This window comes from Melanotaenia boesemani, chromosome 11 (genome assembly GCF_017639745.1).
Source record: "Melanotaenia boesemani isolate fMelBoe1 chromosome 11, fMelBoe1.pri, whole genome shotgun sequence".
Taxonomy (NCBI): Eukaryota; Metazoa; Chordata; class Actinopteri; order Atheriniformes; family Melanotaeniidae; genus Melanotaenia; species Melanotaenia boesemani.
In genome coordinates, this window is record NC_055692.1 from 20,766,724 (window position 1) to 20,789,951 (window position 23,228).

Genomic DNA, 23,228 nt, shown 5'->3' on the forward strand with positions numbered 1-23,228 from the left:
TATGTAAACTGTCAACTTAGAGTGAACACACTGGCTGCACTTTTTGTTGTTTGTTCTTTTGCCACTGATCATAATGAAGAAGTGTATGATGGGACATTGAATAGGACCTGTAATAAATCAAGGAATAATGTTGAATCAGTAAATCATATTCAGCTTTATTCTGCAGCATTCTTGTAAGATGTTCTATGTTGATGTGACAACACACTGCAGCAAAGCCACGGTGCTTTTTCACCTCGTGGCAATGATGGGCCTCTCTTAACGAGTTGCCTGCCAGCCGTCCGTCAGAGCAGCGGTGGCAGGCAGCCCTCGGGCCTTGCCCTGTTGGCCTCTGAACATACATCAGCCCTGCAACAGCAGGCATCGCTAACACCAACACTACCATGCAGTGACAGCTGAATCCATCTCCCACAAGCCCTACCTACACCCTGAACAAATTACTGCCCCACTGAAATTAATGCCAACACACCAATGCTAATGAGGATGCAGCGGAAAGAGAGGATGAGGAAAAGAATAATAAACAGACAAAACAGATGCTAGCCGTGTAACAGAGGTTCCACAGGTGACAAATGAGATTGGATAAAATGCAGCTGCTACGTATTTAAATTGAAAAGATGGCAAAAGACATTCAAATAAGGAAAGTTAAACCACAATAAAATAGAGAAACAAACAACAAAACAAGAACAAATGCTTAATATCAAGCCAGGAATGACTAAAAAGCATCTTTTTAATGCTGATAACAACATTAACATTGCATTTTAACAGACTGACCACCAATTTTTAAAACTTTCTTTACAGCCTAAAAAACAATGTTAACATTTTAAATACATGCAGCATGTTTAACATACTAAAATATAAATTTAATCAAGTGTACCTTTACAGTAGTGGAAAAATACATTTTAACCAAACGTTTTGGTTCTTTGGCTTAACGCTCACATCTAAGCATTTTTATCCAAATGTAACCCTTTTTTTTAAAAAAAAAAATCCTGTTTTAATGTCTAATGTGTTCTCTGGACCTTGAGACACAATTTTCATTCTTTCACGTTTAATGTTAAGAATGACAACTAAAGAACCTTGAACTTTGATTTTTTTTTATCTAATCATGAATAATTCAGCCTTAATTAAAGCCTCAGTTAAAGTTATAAAATTACACAGATTGATGATGACCAAACTTCATTGTGACTGTGGTTTTATTTAAGTGATGAGCTCTAGTTTCCATGCAAACAAAACATGTGTGAAATGACCAAAAATATGAACATTGGTCTCATCAGGCCATAAGACATTTCAACAGTTAGGAAAACTGTCTATCTTTTGGCAAAGCTTTGGTCAGGTTTGGAAAGTTTTCTTTATGAAAAAAATGCCTGGTCTTGTTCCTTTGCCTATAATCCAGACATGTGTATGGAATAAAGGAGATTCTGTTTACAATCACCTTCCTTTTATTTCCTAATCATATTTCAAAATATGTGCTGTAATTGGTAGTGGCAATACATTTTTAGGAGATAAGTTCTTAAGCTAATCCCCAAAAGGTGATTAAGCCATTTAACCTTATAAAACATGTCACTTGATGAATACAGCAGTAACAATCCTGCATTTGTTACACTAGAGAGGGTTTAGCTGCTTGTATGAAGTGTTATCTCACTATATTTTATGCTTCCTTGAATATTTTACAAGATTTCATTTTCGCAAGTAATAGATTGTTCATGTTACTCCTCACTTTCTATTATCTCATGGAAATCAGTAGCAAAAGCACTGTAATCACTGAAGAGACAAGCAGTAGCCCCATCCCCACGTCTACTTTCACATAATATTCCAGGGCTTATTATAGTAAGGTACAGCAGGAAAATGTTCAGTTGCTTCATCTGCATCAGTCAGTGTGTGCAGGTTTTGCCCACACACACAACGTGGGCTGAAGGAAAAATTCAGAGGAGAAGACGAGTGCTTGTACTGCAAGCACTCAACCATATAGCACACGCTATCTCTTAGGACACTAAACAAGTGTATAATATGTTTGTGTTGTGTTTTGTTTGCTTTTTTTAAACTCCTGAATAGTTATCACAGGGAGTAACATTCTGCAGATAGCAAAAGTAATAACAGGTTACCAAATGGCTCCCATGAGGATAAATGATACACATTGCCCTTTTGAGAAATAAATACCATTCTTTACTAACAGTTAAACAAATCACTATTCAGAAAAGATTTAGATTTATTGCTTTCTGGGATGTAATTTTAGAAGAAACAGCAACAAACTAAAGTTGGGCAAGAACCACTTTGTGTTTTCTTTAAGAAAATCAAGTTCTTCATTAAGTAAAAAGGACTCTAGTAGACTTCAACCCTATAGTCCGCCTGCATTCCTTTTCATCAAAACTGCATTAGTCAGTGTTTTATCTTACTGTTTCTGGCACATGAGCTTTCTTCCCTTTGAGGAGGAATCTCATAAATCATTGTTATGCACCATAACTATATAAATATATCAAGAGAGTAAAACTACAAATGCCTGATCTTTATCTATCTTTCAGAAACTTAAAGCAATTTAATATTTTCTTATTAAATTGTACATTGAAACCCATTTTAATTGTCTATGGTGGGGGGGTGGCTGTGTAGGAGGATAGGGGGAGTGGCCGATGGTGCCCTGGTTCCCGCAGGTGTGTGGCTGGAACATCAGGGGGGTGGGGCCCTGGGCCCTTTGCCCTGGCTGCCCTGGATGGCCAGTTCCTGGTGGAGTCGGCGGCTGCCAGTCTTGGCCTGCCACGGCCTGTGCCCCGTGACCGCAGGGGGCTCTGGCTGGGGCTCTCCTCTGCCACCCTCTGGTTGGGTCTGGGGTCATTTTCATGACTCAGGCTTGGGTTCGTGCTCTGGGATTGCTGCTGATGGCCTGTGGTCGCATTTGCATGATCACACTCACCACTCCTCATCACTGATCACTCATCATTCCTCATCCTCTGCATGCTGACACAGTCACTGAGTTGTCCAGTGGGTTTATACATCAAGAGATACGTTTAGGTTTTTGTTGTTTGTTTGTTTGTTTTTTTGTTGAGGGAGGATCTGGTACTTCGGTTGTTGTTGTGATACATTTGTGATATGTTTCTTGATTTGGTTATTATTTAGGAACTCTTGATTACTTTCAGCTCTGTGTGTTGTTTTTTTTGTAAAAGCTGTAGGAAATTCTCTGGTGTGTTTATGTACAAGTGTAACAGTTGGTTTTCTGGCGATAGTGTGGATTGAAGGGTCGTTGCCTTCTATCTGTTGTGTTTTTGTCTCCTCTTTCTTCTTTCTGCTTTTCTTTTTGCTTCTTATTGCTGTTTTCCTCCTTGTTCTGTCCCCTCCGGTCTGATCCAGCAAGATTACATAAATTCCATAATTCAAAGTAAATACATAAATAAATGAATCAGTTTATCAAGAGGAGCCTTATACTCCTAAGCCTCCCCTTGGCAAAGCAAATTTGTTCAGCACAACAAAGTAACCTGACCATTATTTTCTTTGCTACAATGCTGGACTGGACAGGTTAAAAAAAAAAGTAGTGCTTTAGACTGACTATCTTCCTTTATCACTGAAAACTGCCCTGTCTTTATGTAAATAAGTGATATGGTCATTAGTTAAACAAAACTTGCAGTTTCTGATCATATAACAGATTAAACATTTAATCAAACTGAATTTCGATTCAAGTCTAATGATTTAATTTTCCTTTGGTTAAGGTGGAGCCCATTTCCAAGACAGTTTATGAAATTCTGATACAACTAAAGTTTTTCTGTCACACAGAAAACTTACAGTGCAGCCTGAACATATCAGTTCTTCATATGTTTACTTCAACATCTTGAATATTTTGTAAAAAATAAAAATGTAAGAAAAAAGAAAGAAAAAAGTAAGAAAAACCACAATGGAAGGGTTCAAAATTAACTAATCAGTTAAGAACACCTAGCCTCAGGTACCATTTCCCTGTTGGATATGTAGAAATGGCAAACAATGTCTAAACAGTTAATCTGAAGGTATAAACACCATCAATTTACAGTGAAGAGTCTGAACTTTCACCTTGTTATTATTGTTTAATGTCAAATTTAATGTATTTAAACCTGCCTAAGTCATTCCGACATTAACTAGTGGTTAATTTTAAAAAGAAAGCCTGAACTGATACTTGTATAATACACAGCTGGAAATGGAAATGACTGTTATTAAACATATGATGAACCTTAACATATGTAAAATAAGAAAAACTACTTTACTTCTACCAATTTTATTGACTAATTCAACATATTTAGTTAGACAATGCATCTTTAATCCCCCTCTGTCTGTTTTCTGATAGTTATTATAAAAAAGCAACACTTACACATAAAGCTTATGCATATTTTATATTTTTATTTTGTATTTAAATGCAGGTATGTTTGAAATTCTTGACTGCAGCCCTGTAATCTCACTCTGTACCATGAAGGTGCACCAAAGATAGGACATCTGAGAAATTAATTTGTGAGTATCCATGCAGAGACGGGGGGGTTAGGGTTCCAAGTCTGCTGAAATATTAATTTTAATATGTTCCTGGGCTGCAGATAATATGCCCATAATAGCATTATAAGCACATGAAAACATGGCATTAAAGCCATGGGGTGTCTTGCAAAAGTGTGCTACATTTAATAAGACAGTGGCTCTCAGTCTATCACACAAATTCTTGGGAATTAAAATTAAATCAGGGCTTACAACTGCAAAGTGAGAATTATTTTTCTTTACCTTCTTTTACTTTAGTGCTTTAATTTTATTTTTGCACAGCATGTTTTCCCATTGTTTTGTATTTGTGTTTTCAAATAGGCATACATTTTTCTGATGAGAGTGAAACTAAAATTGATAGGATAAGACTTTTCAGGATTTGATGTTGCTTACATCCCTCATCCGCGTGCAATTGTTTGGATATTAGATTTGTTGAACAGATTTTAGGATATAGCTGTGATGGCTTTCATTCAGAAAACCCAAACATGGTTATAAATCTGAGGACGATGACATGCAGCCACAAAATAAATTGTATAAGCAGAAAAAAGCACAGTGAGGATTTTTCAGTTTGTGTGTGTTTTAGGGCTGTCTGAGTTTCATGTATTGTTTTATTCCTTCTATATGGGGCTGCCCAACCACGAGAAGTGTCTTTAATGGGAAAACAACAGGAAAGTTCCAATGACTTAATAAGCTAAAAAACAAAATGAAAAAAAGTTTTATTCAAAAGTAGGTGCATCTTCAAGTTTGCTGCAGAACAACAAACTTTGCCTGGATAGTTCTACCAACACCTATCAACAGGAAGTTATAGGAGTAAAAAGATGAGTAGCACTTACTGTATTGACAGTTCCTCCCCATGTACTCCCCTGGGCATTCACAGGAATAGTTGGCAACCAAGTCAGTGCAAATGCCCCCGTTCTTGCATGGGTCTCTTTCACATTCGTTAATATCTGGAAGAGCCAAGAAGAAAAAAAACAGAAGTCTTAATTTATTTGATGTAGGCATGAAGGCAATTAGAAAGACTGCATCCTCATTAAAATGCATTGTAAGGGAGCATACATTGAATTTTCTCTGTGTTACTGGATTCTGTGCTCCTAAAGAAGCCCTCCCCCCAATACACACACACACACACACACACACCGGGTTTCTTGAAACTAATAAATCAAACTGACTCACTGGTGCAATATTAATGCAAGAATACAGTCAGAGTTTTTAAATTTTATGAAGAATTAACTTAGTGTGCCATATTAGTGTATTTTTGTGTGTGAAGTATCATACATTTTCCAACATTTGGAAAAAAAATAATACAATAAAAAGCTTAATATTTAACTCTAAACGAAATAGACAACCACATGGGTTTTGCACGGAGCAATACTTAAAAGCGCAAAGCAGTCAAATAAAACCTTGATGAACTTTATGTCTGATTTGCACTAATAATTTATGCAAAGCTGATACATGCCTTTAATGTGATTTAGTCATAACTACTTCAAACTGGGTGTTCTTGTGTCTAATATTATACTTTTTAATAATTCCTTATAAACAAGGTTTGTTTGGGGGTTCTATTGTCCCAAACTGGGGAGTGTGCTTGCTGCCAGAGCATAAAGAGGTCTTTGTCAGTCAGCATGGTTTCTGTTATTTAACATTTTAGCAGCAATTTGTTCACATCTGATTCATTACAGTTAGACTCGTTTACATCTGCAATGTTTGCAAATAGCTGAAGTCAACACTGAGAAACAGCTATGATGCTAAATGTTGACTCTCTGGAGGTAGTTTTACAGTAAATACGGTAAATATCCATCATTTCATACAAGTAAACAGATGGGGTTATAACAGAGTACTGATGTGGAAAAAAGTCTCACCTCTGGTCTGAAAATGCTCTGTGAAACAGTTCTTTGATAGATTCAGCTAACCAGATAAAGAAATTCACAGGAACTGACCCATCATACCCATTATACCCAAGGGGAGGCAGGAAAAGTGGTAAAGTTTTGAACAACTCAAAACAAATTTCCAAACAATTTCCAAACTTAGCTGTAACAAGACTTTTAATTCTCTAAACATACCCTGAGCTGTATGTGACTCAAAGGTAAGTCCTGGCTCCATGAACATGTATCTAGGTGTGAAATTTGGAAAGCTTAAGAAAATGAAACATGATTAAAGTTATTTTTTGCCCGGCTTCCTTCTGAGTTCTTATCTATATATAATTGTTACCTAGGCACTTTTGTTGTGTCTCTTATTTTTCTTTTATTTCTTTCTGAGAATGTCTTACAGTCAAGGTCTTGGCACATAATTGTCATGTCGTTACTGTGACTAGAAGCAATAACATCTTTACTCTGCAGCAGAAGATAGTATAAAAATAAATAAATAAATAAAAGACTAATGAAGGTGAAATACATGTGCGTGAGATGGCCACCCCTTCCAGGTCTGCTTCAACTGGAGGTTATTTTATATTAAAGGGAGTTTTATCCTCTCCCCTGTTGCCTCATGCATGCCCAGGACGGGGGAGCTGAATCAACGAGAAGATTTGAAGTGTTCCATTAGTTTCCTTTACTCAGTAACTTTTTATGAATTAGCATATGAACCGTTTTAATTAAATTGGTTTAATGTGCATCCTAATTAATTTGTTTAGTTTAATTATAATGACTAAGACTTTGACTAAATTGAATTATAACTGAACTGGACTCTATCTTCTAAGTGCATTGAGATGTCTTTTGTTGTGAGTTGGTGCTATACAAACAGTGAAGTACATGCAAAGACAAATATACAATTTTTTGTGACTCTTCTCAGAATGAGAGACCAGCAAGAAAACAGCATTGTGGTAGAAAAGATCTTTGATGGAAGTAAACTTTAAAAGCTTATCTAAGGATGACTAAAGGGAAAAGAGCAAAAACAAAAAAAAAAAACACAAAAAAAACCAACACAAAAAAAAAAACAAAAAAACAAAGAAAACATAAGTCAGGCAAGTTTAACTTGAAACTCACATCTGTTGTATTTTCCTTTATGTGGGGTGTGTGAAAAATTTTTACACATTTTTTTGTGTATTCAATTCATATTTATGTAGCAAGCAGTGGCCCAGTGATTAACTGTCAAATCATCTAGGGTATACCTTGCCTTTCACTTCGTGGCAGCTGGTATAAGCTCCAGCAACCCTGAAAGCCTTAATTGGATAAAACTGGTGAAGAAAATGGATGGATGGGTAGCTTCGTGGATGGATGCGTGGTGAGCATGCTGCCAGCACGAATCAAAACAGAGTGTGGCAACTGTATTGGGCCAGAATACTGACAGATAATATCGGTGCTGGAAAAAAAAAATAGGCACTAAAACAGAAAATTTTAACTGAAAACAGAAGCACTGGTACTGAATCACAAAAAAAAAAAACTACTCCCAGTGTAAAACCATAAATCCCTGCTGGTAATTGGTTCCATCTGACCTTTTTGCCACCATTGAACCAAATAATACTATTTTTAGGCAGTTGCAGCCCAGTGGCCAAGGAGAGTGACACCATCTTCCCTGTATGCACATTATATGCAGATCTGACTCTGAAAACCACCATCATCATCATATGCTGTCAGAATATACAAACATCCATCCATCCATCCGTCCACAGACCCATCCATCCATCCATCCATCCATCCACCCACCCACCCACCCATCCATCCATCCATCCACCTACCCACCTACCCACCCATCCATCCATCCACCTACCCACCCACCCACCCATCCATCCATCCATCCATCCATCCATTTTGTACTGCTTATAATGGAGACTCAGATATCCCTATCATTGGGTACACTCCAACAACTCCTAGGGGATTCTTAAGTGTTTCCAGGCCAGAAAAGATATCCAATCCTTCTAGCAGGTCCTGGTTCTGTTCTGGAGTCTCCTCCACATAGGATGAGCCTCCAAGAGATAGAAAAATCAGATTCCTAAACTACCTCACCTGACCCCTATTGAGGGGCAGCTGCTACCCTCCAATCTCCCCCTCGATGTGTGAGCTCATCACCTGATTTCTTAGGCTGAGCCTGGCCACTTTCTGAGGGAAACTCATTTCAATTAAGATTTTATTCTATTAGTCATTATTCAAATCTAATTTCAATTAAGATTTTATTCTATTAGTGATTATTCAAATCTTGTGACCAAGGTGAGGGTTGGAACATAGATAGACCAGTAAATCCAGAGTTTTGCCTTTTGGCTTAGTTCTCTCTTCCCCAAATTACTGCTGACAAAGCCCCATTCCATCACTCTATCTCTTACTCTATCCTACCAGCCCCTGCAAACAAGTTGGTGAAATACTTTAACTTTTCCACTGTGGCAAAAACTCAGCCCCTGAGGAAGCATTCTATCCTTTTCTCAAACTTGAAGGAACTGACTTTCTTCCCAATTGTTTAACTCAGCTGTGAACCTTCCCAAGATGCTGAAGATCTTGGTGTAAGGAAGCCAACAGAACCTCATCATTTTCTAAAAACTTAGTTGTAATTTTGAGGTCCCTAAACCAGACCCCCTCCTGTCCCCAACTGTGCCTTGAGATCTTGTCCATGAACACCACAAAGAGGAGTGGTGAATAGGCGCAGCCTAAGCAGTGTCCAGCACACACTGTGAACAAATTTGACTTTCTCATGAGAATGCTGACACAGTTCTTGCTTTGGGCACCTAATAGCCCATAATAGCGAGACGCATTCCCACCGCACTCCTACAGAATCCCCTGAGGAGACTGGCCATAAGGCTTCTAGAAGTCACATGTAGACTAAATGGTCAAATTCCCATGACCTCTGAGCAACTTCATGAGGAAAAGATCTGGTCCACTGTTCCACAGTCTGGAAGAAAATACCACACAGCTCCTCCTGAATCCAAGGTTTGGAAGTCAACTGGATCATTCTTTCCTACACCTTGGCATAAACTTTCCCAGGATGGCTGAGAAGTGTAAAGAGACCCCATGAGACAGTGAGAAGGCATGTCATCTAAGACAGTCCCACAGTAGCCTTTTGCATCACCGGGGCAAATATCATCCACCTTTGGTGCCCTGCCACCAGATGACTTTTTAACTACATGGGCTACCTCTGCCTCTTCCCCCAGACTCTGCCTCCTCAGTGGAGGACACAGTAGCCGAATGGAAATCTTCTGAGTGTCCCCTCTACTGCTCCAAAATATCCCCAGTTCAGGACACCAGTTCTCCATCAGTCCAAGAACTACACCACAACAGGCACCAATGACCTTCTGGCCACATCCCCTGGAAGCTGCATGGCTTTTTAAACTAAAAGTCACTTTTCTTTTAATATCTGTATTTTGCTTTTCAGCACAACTTTAGTCAGTTTCAATATAAATTTTAAATATTGATACAATTTTTTTAGGTGCATGCATTTTAGTGCCACTGTTTTCTTTCCAACTCAGGTTTACTTTTTAATGCCAAACTTTATTTTCAGCACTAATATTGGTTGTCTGGGCTTGAGCTGAAAAGAAAACTGACAAGTAAAACCTTGCTATTTTTTTAATCCACTATGTACCCATTTCTGTGAAAAGCTGTTTGTGGGAAAGCAACTGTAGAGTACAGTAACGTACACAGCGTTTAAATCCTGCACATTTTACGTCATCATAGTCAGAAACACTCTTATTTCTTAGAGACTACAACAATAGAGACAAATTGTCACAGTGAGAATTAAAATCACCACTTTTGAAAGGCAGACTGCATCAACACCCAGCTGTGATGGAATTCAAACTGCAGGATCCACTCATCTTTGATTACAGTGTAACATTTAAATCCTGACAGAGTACAATGAAACAATTGTTTTTCCAGTTGTCTGTTAAGTTTTGCAGTTTTGGGATATACTGTAAGGATTATTGTCTTGTTTTTGCATTTTCACTTTCCAAAGATATACTGCTTGCTAAGGAACCTTTACAGAAATAGTTTGTGATTGCATTTGCGATATGTCTTCCTCTTTTTACTATTTTCAAAGACATTTTTCAATCGATATAACAAAAAACCTGTAAACATCATGTTGTATTTGGAACAAAGTTCTCATTACCACAAAGTTAAATTATGATTTTTTTTCATTTTCTACATGGGGTACATGGAGCTGAATGTTTACTTTTGGAATTATGAAAACTTCACTAAGAGATATACTTCGTGCTTATTCAACTGAATAACAGAAAAGTACAAAAGTAGTCTTAAAGAACAGTAATAGCAGGTGAGAGAACACAACATTACCACAGACATGGTTGAAAAGAAAAAAGAAAATTCTTTCAGAATTTTTTTTCTCTTCCCACTAATGACGGATTACTGAATGACGGAATGAGTCCAACACCATTCATGTAGTAAGGTACAAAACCTCTGAAAGGCTAAAGCCTGACCATCATGGGACAACATTCGCAGCACTTTCCTTGTTCTCAAATACAAACTACACCAGCATCATCAGAACACCATTGGGTCATGTAAATTGTGAGGTAGGGTCCTTTGGTGCTTTGGTTGCTTGTGTCATTACATCAGATCCAATCAGATTGGTATTTATTGGGAAGTTAGGACGCTGAGGGAACACCTCAGACTCTTGCTGTGTTCTTTGAGCCTTCAGTTACAGTTAACATACTTTATTTGGGAGGGAAGTGGTAGTCAACAAATAAAACAGTGGCTTATTCTATAACTTATATCTGATTGTGAAGTTATAATAATAATAATAATAATAATAATAATAATAATAAAACATTTATTGATTAAGGCTCATGTGAGCATGTTCTTGTGAAACAACACTCACATATTTCACATTATTATAATTTGTGCAAGGAATATTTACTTTCTGCTAATTGGCTTGGCAGGACACTAAAATGGAAATGTAGTTTTATAGACACTGTTGAACACTGAGATGTGACAGATTAGCTGAATCTAGAGCCATCTGTACATTAATATTGCAGTGCCATAAGGAACCCAAAACATGTGGGGAACATGCAGTGTATTTATAGTGTGCTGCAAAAAACCCAAGTAATTTACTACCACCACAATGTCACTTAGATATGTGATGCTGTTGTTATCCTGTGAGTTTATATTACACATTGTTGGGACCAGTTAAGTTTAAATACACATGAAAGCCAAATGCTCAAGCAGCTCAAATAGCAAGAAGCACCATAAACCCACAGAGAGGAGAAATCACAGCTAGCCCATCCGGCTCTCCTTTCATGAGAGCCCCTCAGCCCTTGGGAGATGGGGTGGGGAAAGAGGAGACTTGCCAGTAAATCAGGTGAGAGAAAAGGGATTACTTCAAGGAAAGCAGGTAGTTCCTTGGTTTTCTATTACTGAGCACATCATGTAAGTACTGTATATATATATATGTATATATATATATATATATATATATATATATATATATATATATATATATATATATATATATATATATATATACCAAGGAAATCTCCTTTCTGCAGGGCTATATAGGGAGAATGAAATAAATACATAAAAATTCAAGAAAATGTCTTGACCGGAATATGCAGATATATGAAGTAGTGTCAAATTGTAAAACTGCCCCAAACAACAAACAAATCGCACAAGCAACTGAAATAAACTGCAGCTAATGGCTTGTAATCCTCTCACACTTGTAAAGCCCCCAAACTTAATTAGCTAAATGAAAGTTAGTGTCCCTGAAGTATTACCCCTGCATCTCAGGCACCTTCTTTATTCCTTTATTCAGTTAGATTTTGTTTCAGGTAAAGCTGGATGAAGCCTTCTTTTTCCTCTGAGAAAACACTGTAAGCCACACAACTGGAGTTTTGTCAAGGCTTTGTCTTCACAAAGAGAAGTCTCATTGTGTTTCATCTCTACATCTAGACTTGCGTGTACACAGTACAGTATCCCCTGTGGTGGTTTCATCTTATCTCATTGGATTTTACATTTCAGAACAAGCCAATGAACAATGTTTAGTAAGCAAGTTGATCCCCTTGACCTGTCTATCTATGCAAGCAGCAGCGGTTTAAACCCTCAGGTTAGATATCGACAGAAATGTAGTGGACAGCCAGTTATTTATGTTGATCATGTGATTAACCTCTGACCTCAAACAGTCAGGCTTCCTTGGAAGTAATCATCCTGTTTTTTCATGATGGTTTTTCCCTTAAGATATATTGTTGGTGCTATTGCTGCTTATCCACTGAGGTGCTGCAGAGGTTGAATTTGATAACTAAAATAAACACTGCAATGCATGGCCAATTTTTCAGGTTAATGAAATTAAATGCCCACAGGCAATTTGAAATACTGTGGAGAACAAATCAGCTTTTAGTCTTTATGTCAGAAAGATTTGATTTGAAGACATGAAGGAAGTTATTCAGAATTTTATGTCTAATATAAAGGAGAGATTTTGAACAAACCCATCAGCTCATGTCTTTGTGGAAATTGCAGGAGTCATCCCTGGCTTACAGAGTACGGTACAGAGTTCAGTGAGTGAAAGTAAAAAAAAAACAAAAAAAAAAACAGGTTCTTCTATGTGAATTTGATTACATCATATAAAATCTGCAGCTGCTTTCCATTCTGCAAGCAGAGGGCATATTGTCGATAAGCCAAACATTTTTTAAAACAAATTATCAGCGCTGAATACTCTATTGCTTGCTATGTGGATTTCAGTATGGATAGTCCTGTAGGGCTGTTGTATTTTGAGAAGTGCTGACTTGTCCACAAAGTTTTACCTCAGTGTACTGGTGATCAGCTTTAGATGTTGTGATTGACAGTTTCGAGTGCAATGAAATGTCTAGCCCTCACTACAAAAGGCTGAGACATGCTGTCTCCACCAGTTGAGTCACTTATAAAGGATAGAACAAGGAAGTGCCTGTCGTCACTGTCAACCTATGTTGTCAGTCTTCCCTTGCCATAGCCATGCCACTGAAGTGACTATCACCTCACAAGACAGGATTCCTATCATGCTTTTTGACTCAGTCACACCACCAGTCGAAAGAGATATGTGACATCACCCAGTGCATCCTTGAAATATGTTTTCTCAGTGAAATATTTGAGCTTTAATCATTCACATCTACGCTTAGTGTGAGTATTGAGTTTATTGATCTCTTTTACAAAAATTCTCATCTTATGTGCAGGTTAGTTTTCACAGTAGAACGTGCAGCATGTTTCAGGGGAGATGAGGAGGCATGAAGTTGTGAATGCAGAATTTAGAACGGTGTTTTCCAAGGACATGCTTTCTGAAGTGGGATTAGGCCACTGAGAAGTTATTCACAGCAGCACTCCAGAAGCCCTTGAAATGGTATCTTAGGATGCATTGCGAAGAGGCTTCAGTATCAGAGAAGCAAAACACTAATCATGCAGACTTGGGGGATCCACCAAAGCTGGGATGTGCTGAATGTGAAGAGCCCTAAGCTTGGAAGCACAATGACATTCAGAGGAAACCCTAAAGTGCCATTTTAAGCCTAGAGATGGAGGCTCCACTGCAGGTGTGTGAGGGGAATACTAAATTAACTTGGAACAACAAAGCCTAATCCACAAGCTCCTTAATGCTACCAAGGTAGACTTAATAGAATGTTTAAATGACATGCAGGTGAAAAGTGGAAGGAGATGATAGGAAAACAACAAGACATCTATTCCAAAGAGGCTGTAACTGCTTTCATCTGCCTACAAAACATAATATTTAGCAATGAAATGTACTGACAAAGCAAATGTAAAAAAATAGGTATATACATGCTGCTTTTTTAGCAACACTGACAATCACTAACTGAACTGACTAACACTCAAAATGACAATTGTCAACAAAGTCGTAGAAACACTTGCTCGTATAATGGAGTTCAATTACTCACAAATCTGGTGCATGTATAAACCAAGCTCTTCAACTTGATATATGCCATAGAAGGCTATAAGGAGCAGAAAAATATTCTTGCACCTCTGCTCTGCGAGTGCCGTGGAACTCCATCCTCCAGAGGGTGCATTTCTCTTGAGTGCACTATACCATGTGTCAAACTCAGAGATGTGACAACTGGTTCCTCATGACCATTGACCTTCCCTATATATGCTCAACAGAAGCTCCCTGAGACTCAAAATAACACAATTCCGCAAAATTATGACTGTCACACACTTCTATCTTTATCACAACACTAAATACTGAACAAGAATACATATTATATAAAATATGATCACTGACATTTTCCATGCCCTTCACGGTTAATGCATGCCACAAAGCATCTTTGTCTTGTTACACTTGAACAATGAGTAAGATTTAGCATAGCTAACACTTAGCATGAATGTGCTGATTTTTACTCTAAAGGCTATTCCAATGCCAAACTGGGGGGGGGGGATTCCTAATTTCACTTTAGCTAGAAAACATTTCTTTAAGAGACATGATCAGTAGTTAACATGAAAACATGATGACTTAATGTTGCGTCTCTTGAAGGAAATCCAGCTGCACTAAGGACACCACTGCACCCATCTGTCCTGCAGTAGTTCAGCTAAGCCCTCTTCAATAGATCAAAGTCCTGTCAGCACCTGGATACCATGATCTTTTGAATACATTACTGATGATTTCCATGTGAGCCAAATAGCTAACATTACAGTACATCACCCCCATTTTTTAATATGTGAAAATTAAATTACCTGTCATCTCAATATGCATGCTACCTGCTGGTAGAAATAACAGCTTTATTGAGCACATAGAGAAAAAGCCATGAAACAGCCGATGTCTAAAGGATACACAGTGTAGGAATAATGCATGTCTGCACAAACTGGTGATGCATCCATCCCTAAATCTGCTTGTAGAATGGCTAAAATGTTAACAATTAAATAAACATCTATAATTATAGTAAACCCTCTTAGGTAAGACATATAAAAGGCTGGCATAGAGGGTTTAATACATTTTTTTATTAATTTCCCAGCTGACCTTTTCTTCAAACTATCTTTCTTCTGGGGTTACTGAACATAAAAAAAGAAAAAAAAAATCTCTGAATGCTTTAGTAAAAGAGTACAATCACAGCATTACATCTAATTTCTTTCATGCAAAGACACATTTTAGATTAGAGGGGGAAATGGCCTGCCAGACAAAACAAAGTCCCATGATACAGTTTCTCCATGACTATCAACCTCAATGTCTTTTATTCTTCACACTTAATGAACTTCATCTGTATAGTGCAACCCCACCATTACTAACTTAGTCCACACTCAACATCCTGAATTAATACAGCTCCGTTTAGCTAAGCTGAACTTTTTTTTGTGTGTGTGTGTTCTGTTTAGGATTGCAGAGTCCTAGGCAGGGTTGAGTGTGAGTCCTTTCTGTCATCTGGGAATTGGAGTTGCATCTCTATTTATGCTTTGGCCATCTGCCAGCAGCTTTATCCTTACTGCAGGGGCTGGGGGGCGACAGGACGGCTCAAGTGACCTAGGAGGGCCTTACACAATTAGGCTATGGTAACAGCACTTTCCCAACAACTTCACATGAGAGACAAAGGAGGTAAATGGGTGGCTGGAAACAAGGAAAACAAAAACAAGACACCAGTTTTAATATTTACATTCAAGTACCATTTTTCTGTATGCTTTTGTTGTTGTTATTAAGAAATTTTATTGTTTTTCCTGTTTATTCTTCTTCTTATTATTATTATTATTACTATTATTATTATTATTATTATTTTTTTTTATTATTATTATCATTATTATTATTATTATCAATTAGGGCTGCACGGTGGTGTGGTGGTTAGCACCGCAGCCTCCCACCGTGCAAAGACATGCATGTTAGGTTAACTGATTACTTTAAATTCTCCCTGGGGGTGTGTGCGAGTGTGAATGGTTGTTTGTGTGTGCGAGTGTGAATGGTTGTTTGTGTGTGCGAGTGTGAATGGTTGTTTGTCCCCTATGTGTTGGACTGGTGACCTGTCCAGGGTGTACCCTGCTTCTCACCTGTTAATTCTGGGATAGGCTCCAGCTTACCCGCGACCCGTAATGGAACAAGCGGTACAGAGAATGAATGAATATTATTATTATTATTATTATTATTATTATTATCTTGGCATATGCTAAACAAATGTGATGGAAAAAAAAGGGAAACACAACACTTCAACATTCTGTCAAAAGACTGCACTGTGATCTACCCTACTGGTCATTTTCTACAGCTGCCTTTATATATATCACCTCATTGTTTTCACACCAATAGTGCATAATAGAAAACAACATTACCTCCTGTAATTTTACTAGCAATGCATCACTTTACAAACAAGACTAATTCGTTTTCAGGCTTCCTGACAAGTTGTAGTTTTTATTTTAGAAAAAATAACTTGAGAAAAAAATAAACAGTGTTTGTTTTGATCTGCCAAGGATACCTAAGAAAATTATAATTCAGAACTGATCTTTACAGAGATTTGAGTTTTCTTGTGCTGTATCCATTAAACAGCTCACAAACAGCAATGAAAGCACACAGAAGCCTTGCATAGCTGACATGAAATATTAACAATAATAGAATGAATGTGACATGTTATTACAGTGGTGTATTACGGTGGTGTGGTGGTTAGATCCGCAGCCTCACAGCAAGAAGGTCGATGGTTCGAATCTCGGCTGGGGGGAGGTTCGAAGCTTGAGGGAAGTGGTCTTTCTGTGTGGAGTTTGCATGTTCTCCCCGTGTATGCATGGGTTCTCTCCGGGTACTCCGGCTTTCTCCCAATGTCCAGACATGCATGATAGGTTAATTGATTACTCTAGATTCTCCCTAGGAGTGTGTGTGAGTGTGAATGGTTGTTTGTCCCCTATGTGTTGGCCTTGCGATGGACTGGTGACCTGTCCAGGATGTACCCTGCCTCTCACCTGTTAATTCTGGGATAGGCTCCAGCTTACCACTACCCGTAATGGACTAAGCAGTACAAAGAATGAATAAATGTTATTACAGCATAATTTACTCTTCCAAACTCCCTTTATCAATATTTGTTTTCTTTTGTAGACCCAGTCCAGTAAGCAGTGGGCAAATTATTAAATAATTTCTTTGTCTTACTGAAACCAAGTACACATAAAAAAAATAAAGGCAAAACATACATACATCTGAAAGCCTCCAGCATTTTTCTCTGCACCTTATCTGTAGGATTACCAGGGGAGTAAATAGACTGATGATTTCTCGATAAAGATGCAGTGTGAAGATATCTATTCACCAAGTTGCTGAAAATCACCACTCTTTTGTTCCAAGACCATGTTTACACCCACCTACATATTTAATTTGCATCTGGACCCTTTGAAACACACTGCAAGGATACATGAATACCGATATATTTAACATATACCGGCCAAAAAAACACACACACACACACACAACTGTTTATATGCCAACAGACCAGTAAAGTTTGTCATAAGAAACAGGTTTGTTAGGTACAAGCTGAGTCCTATGAATGATCCTCTCCCTTGTGTCTGGAGACCAAGCAGGAAGGGTTAACAACTGGATGCATTTTAGCTCAAATTAAGGGAATTTTGGTATAATGACTCAATGCTTGCAGCATGTGACTTTCCTGGAGCAAAATGCAACATGCTATTACTATGTTCTCCAGAGAAGAGCAGAAAACTGTCAATAACACAGAATTCAGCACGGATGAGAGCTTCTCCAATGATGGATTTGACTAAAGCCTCTCTACATGCAGAATGTATCCCTATTACAGAGAAGTGCACAGAATGTGCCTTCACTACCCCAACAATGGATATAATTGAGCATCTGTTGAGTATGCCAGAAACCACAAAAACAGAAGACATCTGCCTCAACAAGACCATTTTCACCAAAGCCCCAAGAGTAGCTAAGTCTCCAGAAGGCAATCAGCTGCTCTCAAAAACAACTGTTGCAGTCACCAAGTAAGAAAAAAGCTGTGACAGACACACACACACACACACTCATACACACTCACACAGAGACATATTTCTAGCACTTTAGGAGATTAAATTCCATTATATTTAACAGTGACTTTCTTTAATCCTAACTACAACTTGCCTGATCCCAATCCAAATCTTTAACCAAATCTTTAATTAAAAATAAAAATGACTTTATTAACCTTAAGTTAACATTTTTACATGTATGTTAAAAGAACCTCGCGATAGACTGGAGAGCTTACCCTGTCTTAACCAGCGACAGTTTAAACAGGCTCCAGCACCTCACAAACCTGAACAGGATAAAGTGGTTATAGAGTCTAGATCAGGGGTGGCCAACGTCGGTCCTCAAGAGCCACAATCCTGCAGGTTTTTCATGCATCCCTGCACCAACACACCTGACTCAAATTAAATGGATCCAACAACCTGTAAGAATCTGCACAATGACTCATTAGTTTAAGTCAGGTGTGTGGGTGCAGGGATGCATGGAAAACCTGCAGGATTGTGGCTCTCGAGGACCGATGTTGGCCACCCCTGGTCTAGATGAGTGTTAGAGGTAAGTGGGTCACACCATGCAACTGTATAAACTGGTGTATGTCCCATCATACAGACGGCGATGTGTACACTACCAGTCAAACATATGGACACACATTAGATTTATTGGGAAAATGTGTCCAAACTTTTGACTGGTACTGTATTCTTTTGTGTTTTTTTGTATATATTGTTTCTTTTATTCTTTGTTTAAACTTCCTTAAATACACTCACAACCACTGCAGTGTACAAAGTAATTTCTTTTGTTTTTAAATATCACATACTCTACAGTTTTAGTTTCAAAGGCAAAAGACGAAAGGCAACCCAACATTGGATTTACTTGATTTACAGTGGAGGAGTTTTCCCATTCCCAGTGACTCAAACGGATGATGCTTTGAAGAACGTTGGAACAAATTTGCAACGAGCTGAAGCATAACAACTACTAGCCCACAGGCATACCCATCTTTTCAGTTCAGTCTGCAAACACACTTATTGCGTCTCCCACAAGTTGATCATAGGCCTCTTTTGGTTTGGATCTTTACTTGTGGTAACACTTTTGGATGTTTGGTGGCCTATAGACCCTTCCCCCAGGATGCTCCGCACTCATCTCTTCCTGTAAATGCAACTTTCTTACCACAGACTGTGAGCAGTGGGTGGGCTGTGGGCTAGCGAATGCAAAGTTGAGATGATGCCTGGAAATTGCTATGTCTGTCACATAGCTCAGCAATCTACCAGTGGTGAGAGCCTTTAGGCCAGTGTTTACCATGGTTTTAAGGCTACCTCATTGTTTTTTTTCATCTCTGTGATAAAATCATAGTCTTGGCAAGCATTTTGCAAAATTCAACAGTGTCAAGTTAAATGCTTTGGAGACTTCTGAGTGAATAATACAAACAGAAAAGAAAGAAATAGTGCTGTATTGTCATGCAACTGCTGCTAAAGTAACTCAAATACCAGTTATGTGTTAAATTTCTGATCTGAGTCCTACATTTGAGTTTAGGAACAAGTTAAGCAGACTGATGCTAAATGTTCATAATGCTAATTTATGCATACAGAAATAAGACTTGTGCAGATTTGCATAATTTCAGTGAGACTTTTCAACACTTGTAACCCAGGGGCTGGGTAAGATGAGAAAAAATTATACCTACAAGTACAGACCTCGGGCACTATGAGTAAACCAATGCCTCTGTTTGTTCTGAAAATAGATTAACTTTCTGTGGACAAAGTGCAGCTTCTCACTGTTTACCAAGTTTACCTTGAACAAACTTTTTCACCAACTTAACTTGTAGTTAAATCTTCCTAATCCACTTAGCTAAGCCTGCCCCAAAACTGTAATTTCTTAAAGTTGAACTGGAAATCTTCCCTTGAACAAAATTTAGCTGTACTGCTTATATGCTCTAAGACACTTAGTGTATGGTTGTCTATGAGCAACTCTTCCCCGGAGCTACAAAGGAAATAGCAACAACATTTTGTGGCGCTTTGACACTGAGAATAATATGGAACCGATTTTGTGGGGACAGTAACAATTTCCAAGGTCATATTGTGGAAAGATAGGCCATTTCATGACCAGTGTGAACAGAGGGCCCAACACTGCAAGTAAACATCACTAGTTCAGTCCCTCTAAATTCTGTAAGCTGCCAGAACAGGAATGATAGCACTAACACCGCTGATGAGATGCAAACTCCTGATGTATGCAGGTCTGGTGAAAAGCCAGATGCTAGCTATGATCTTACCTCTTCGATTGATTTTTAACATCTAGTAAGAAGCTATTAACATTTAAAAACAGCAGCAGAAGGAGAGAAAAGCCTTCGTGCATTGCCGTGATCTTTGCTGGACAGATTTCCTTAACAACCCAGCCTCACAGTTCGATGGAAATAACAACTGCCTTGATTCACATAGAGAGGAAACAAAAGTCCACAAGTCTACTATTCTCTCCTAAGCTATGCTGCTCTGATGTCCTTCATGGGAGGGGTGAAAGATGAGCAAACCAAGAAAAATCTTCCTAGTTTTCCTCTTGTGTCTTCACAAAATGTTGTATAGATCTGCAGTCATCTGCAAAGTCCCTGCCTGTGATGCAGTGGCAGGTATGAAATTGACAGATGATTTTTTTTTTCTTTTTTTTCACTGGATGAGGTGCAGATAACTGGAGCGCTAGTTGAGAGAAGCAGTGGGTTGTGAGAGTGATGATGGGAGATATAGTCAGCACACTGCATTGATTCAGTAGCTGATATTTAATAGTTAAGATGCACATAATCATGCTGCCTCAAATGGTTGTGCTATTGTGTATTTAATATTCTCTTAAGAGGTAAATTTTACACAGGTCACAAATGAGCACAGAAAAGGTCAGATTTCATGTTCTATGCCTTACCTTCCATTAAAATCTATGTCAATGTGTCTGAGAGTTTAAAAAAAGGAGAAACTATACAAGAAATGAAAATGCAATCCGCTCTGGAAAGCCTCTTTACCAGATGAAATATACTCAAAACAGGTCACTAATGCAGTTCTAAACAGGCTACCAAAGCTGCTCTTTATGTGGTCTATTCTTTCTCCTGTGCTGATGAAAAGCAGCCCAGTGATTTGCCTAGGGTGAATTGAATATCAGTGATGGTTCCTCACAGCTTTACATCAGGCCAGTGTCATAAACGCTGGCTGATTATCCTGTGCCAAGAAGCCGTGCAAGCAGCAGGACTAATACAGCATGATAGCTGCTGTCAATAGAGGATCAAATGAAAGGGCTATGTTTAAGAAAAAAATCATTTCACACACCCTACATTTAGCCTAAATCAATCCTGCCCTGCTGGTGTGTTTCAAGACACATATTGATCAAAGAGCAAGATGGAATTCATTGAAAGGACTTGCAAGAAAAAAAAAAAAAGTTGGAGAAATATTGAGTCAGAGAGTAAATACCAGCCATCAGAGGAGCAATTTGGCTACATTAACTTCTTAATTTCTTTTTTCATTATTTCTTGTCACAGTGACTGGGTACAGTATGTTTTTGCATTCATATCACACTGACTCATGCTATCAGAAAGCAGCTCCTCGGTTAGTTTAAACCTATGTTGTGATTTGAATGACTAATCAAGTGTTAAAGGATTGACAAAAAATTAGGCACTGGGTTGCATCATATTTTGTTTTTATATATCAATCTAAACATTAATGTTTCTGTTGATATAATGCAGCAAACATCTGACTCAGAAAAACACAATTAAACACTTTATACCACATTTGTCCTTGAAATACTGAAAAAAATGTCCCCAAAAAATGATCTGCAACCCCATGACGTCTGAGGCAATCAGTCCCAATCTTCACACTGTGACAGCTCATTACAGCGTTTGGCTACTGGCCCAATAATGCTGCACTTGTTCTGCTGTCACCACAGGGACATGACGCCATACTTTTCAAAAGACAAATGACTTGACGATAATAACAGCTCAAGCAGTGATGCCAACCCAGTGCTAACCCTGGTTTTCTCAGTTGTGGTTGTGACTGAAATTGATTAAAAATGGTTTGAAACTGTTTTCAGCTATTTAGTCTAAATTGATATAGTAGTAAAAACTCATCAGAGGCATTTTATCATTAAAGCAAGGAGAAAAAGATACTTTCAAAGTTTATGTGATATTTAATTATTAAATCTTGTGAGATTTAATTACATATGAACTGGCTGGATGAAATTAACTCAACAAAATGTTCTTATTTAAACGTAGCTTTAACTTCAACATACTGACAACTCTCCTAACTGAGAAAACAGTTTAAAAAAAACAAACAAAAAAACATTATTAAATCATTAACTAGCTACGTGACATGCCCTCTCATCCAGTAAGTTAAAAATAGCTTGTATGTCTCCTCACCGTCCATGTGTGACCTCATTCCTCACTGTGCTTCATAACATCAGTGTAACAAGCAGGTTATGTAGTGCATGTATGTAGGATAACATTCAAAGGTGTGAAATTGGATTTGGCTCTACCAGAGCAGGGAAATATTAAGAGCAACAGTAAAAACCTTACACATATTTTAAGCTGGAAACGTAAAGTTCACACATTGGCCAGGACTAGACATTGTAAAATATCTGCTCTTTCAAAGCAATTTGAAAATATATTTCATGATAGTAGGAAATTAAAAACTATTAATTAAAAACATCTCAGCCATAAAGAATTATATATCTATAGGCCTGATATCTGTCTCTGTAATTTTTTTTTTATTTATTTTTTTATCTTTCTAAAGAACTTAACATCAAATCTTCCCACTTAATCTAATTGTTGGTCTCATTTTGTATGCCGGGATTGGTTCCACATCACCACATCGTTTTCATCTGCTCCCTGGTTTGCTGTCCTCTGGACCAATCATTGCTGAAGCTGCCGTTGTGACTCATTTAGTGGCGGCTGTGTTCCTTTCTTAGACTTTGTAGAGACTGCTTGTTAGTTTGATTGTGATTTGTAATGTATTGCA

The 23,228-nt window shown here is 38.0% G+C and overlaps 1 protein-coding gene across 3 annotated transcripts in view; it reads right to left on the reverse strand.

Moving 5' to 3' along the window:
• The window catches only part of LOC121649494 (EGF-like repeat and discoidin I-like domain-containing protein 3), a 113,082-nt gene that overhangs the window by 53,843 nt on the left and 36,011 nt on the right, over positions 1–23,228 (reverse strand). For all 3 annotated transcript variants that reach the window (XM_042000364.1, XM_042000363.1, XM_042000361.1), the window contains one exon: positions 5,304–5,417. In XM_042000364.1, the coding sequence (XP_041856298.1) occupies positions 5,304–5,417 (114 nt within the window). The remainder of the gene's footprint in view (positions 1–5,303; positions 5,418–23,228) is intronic.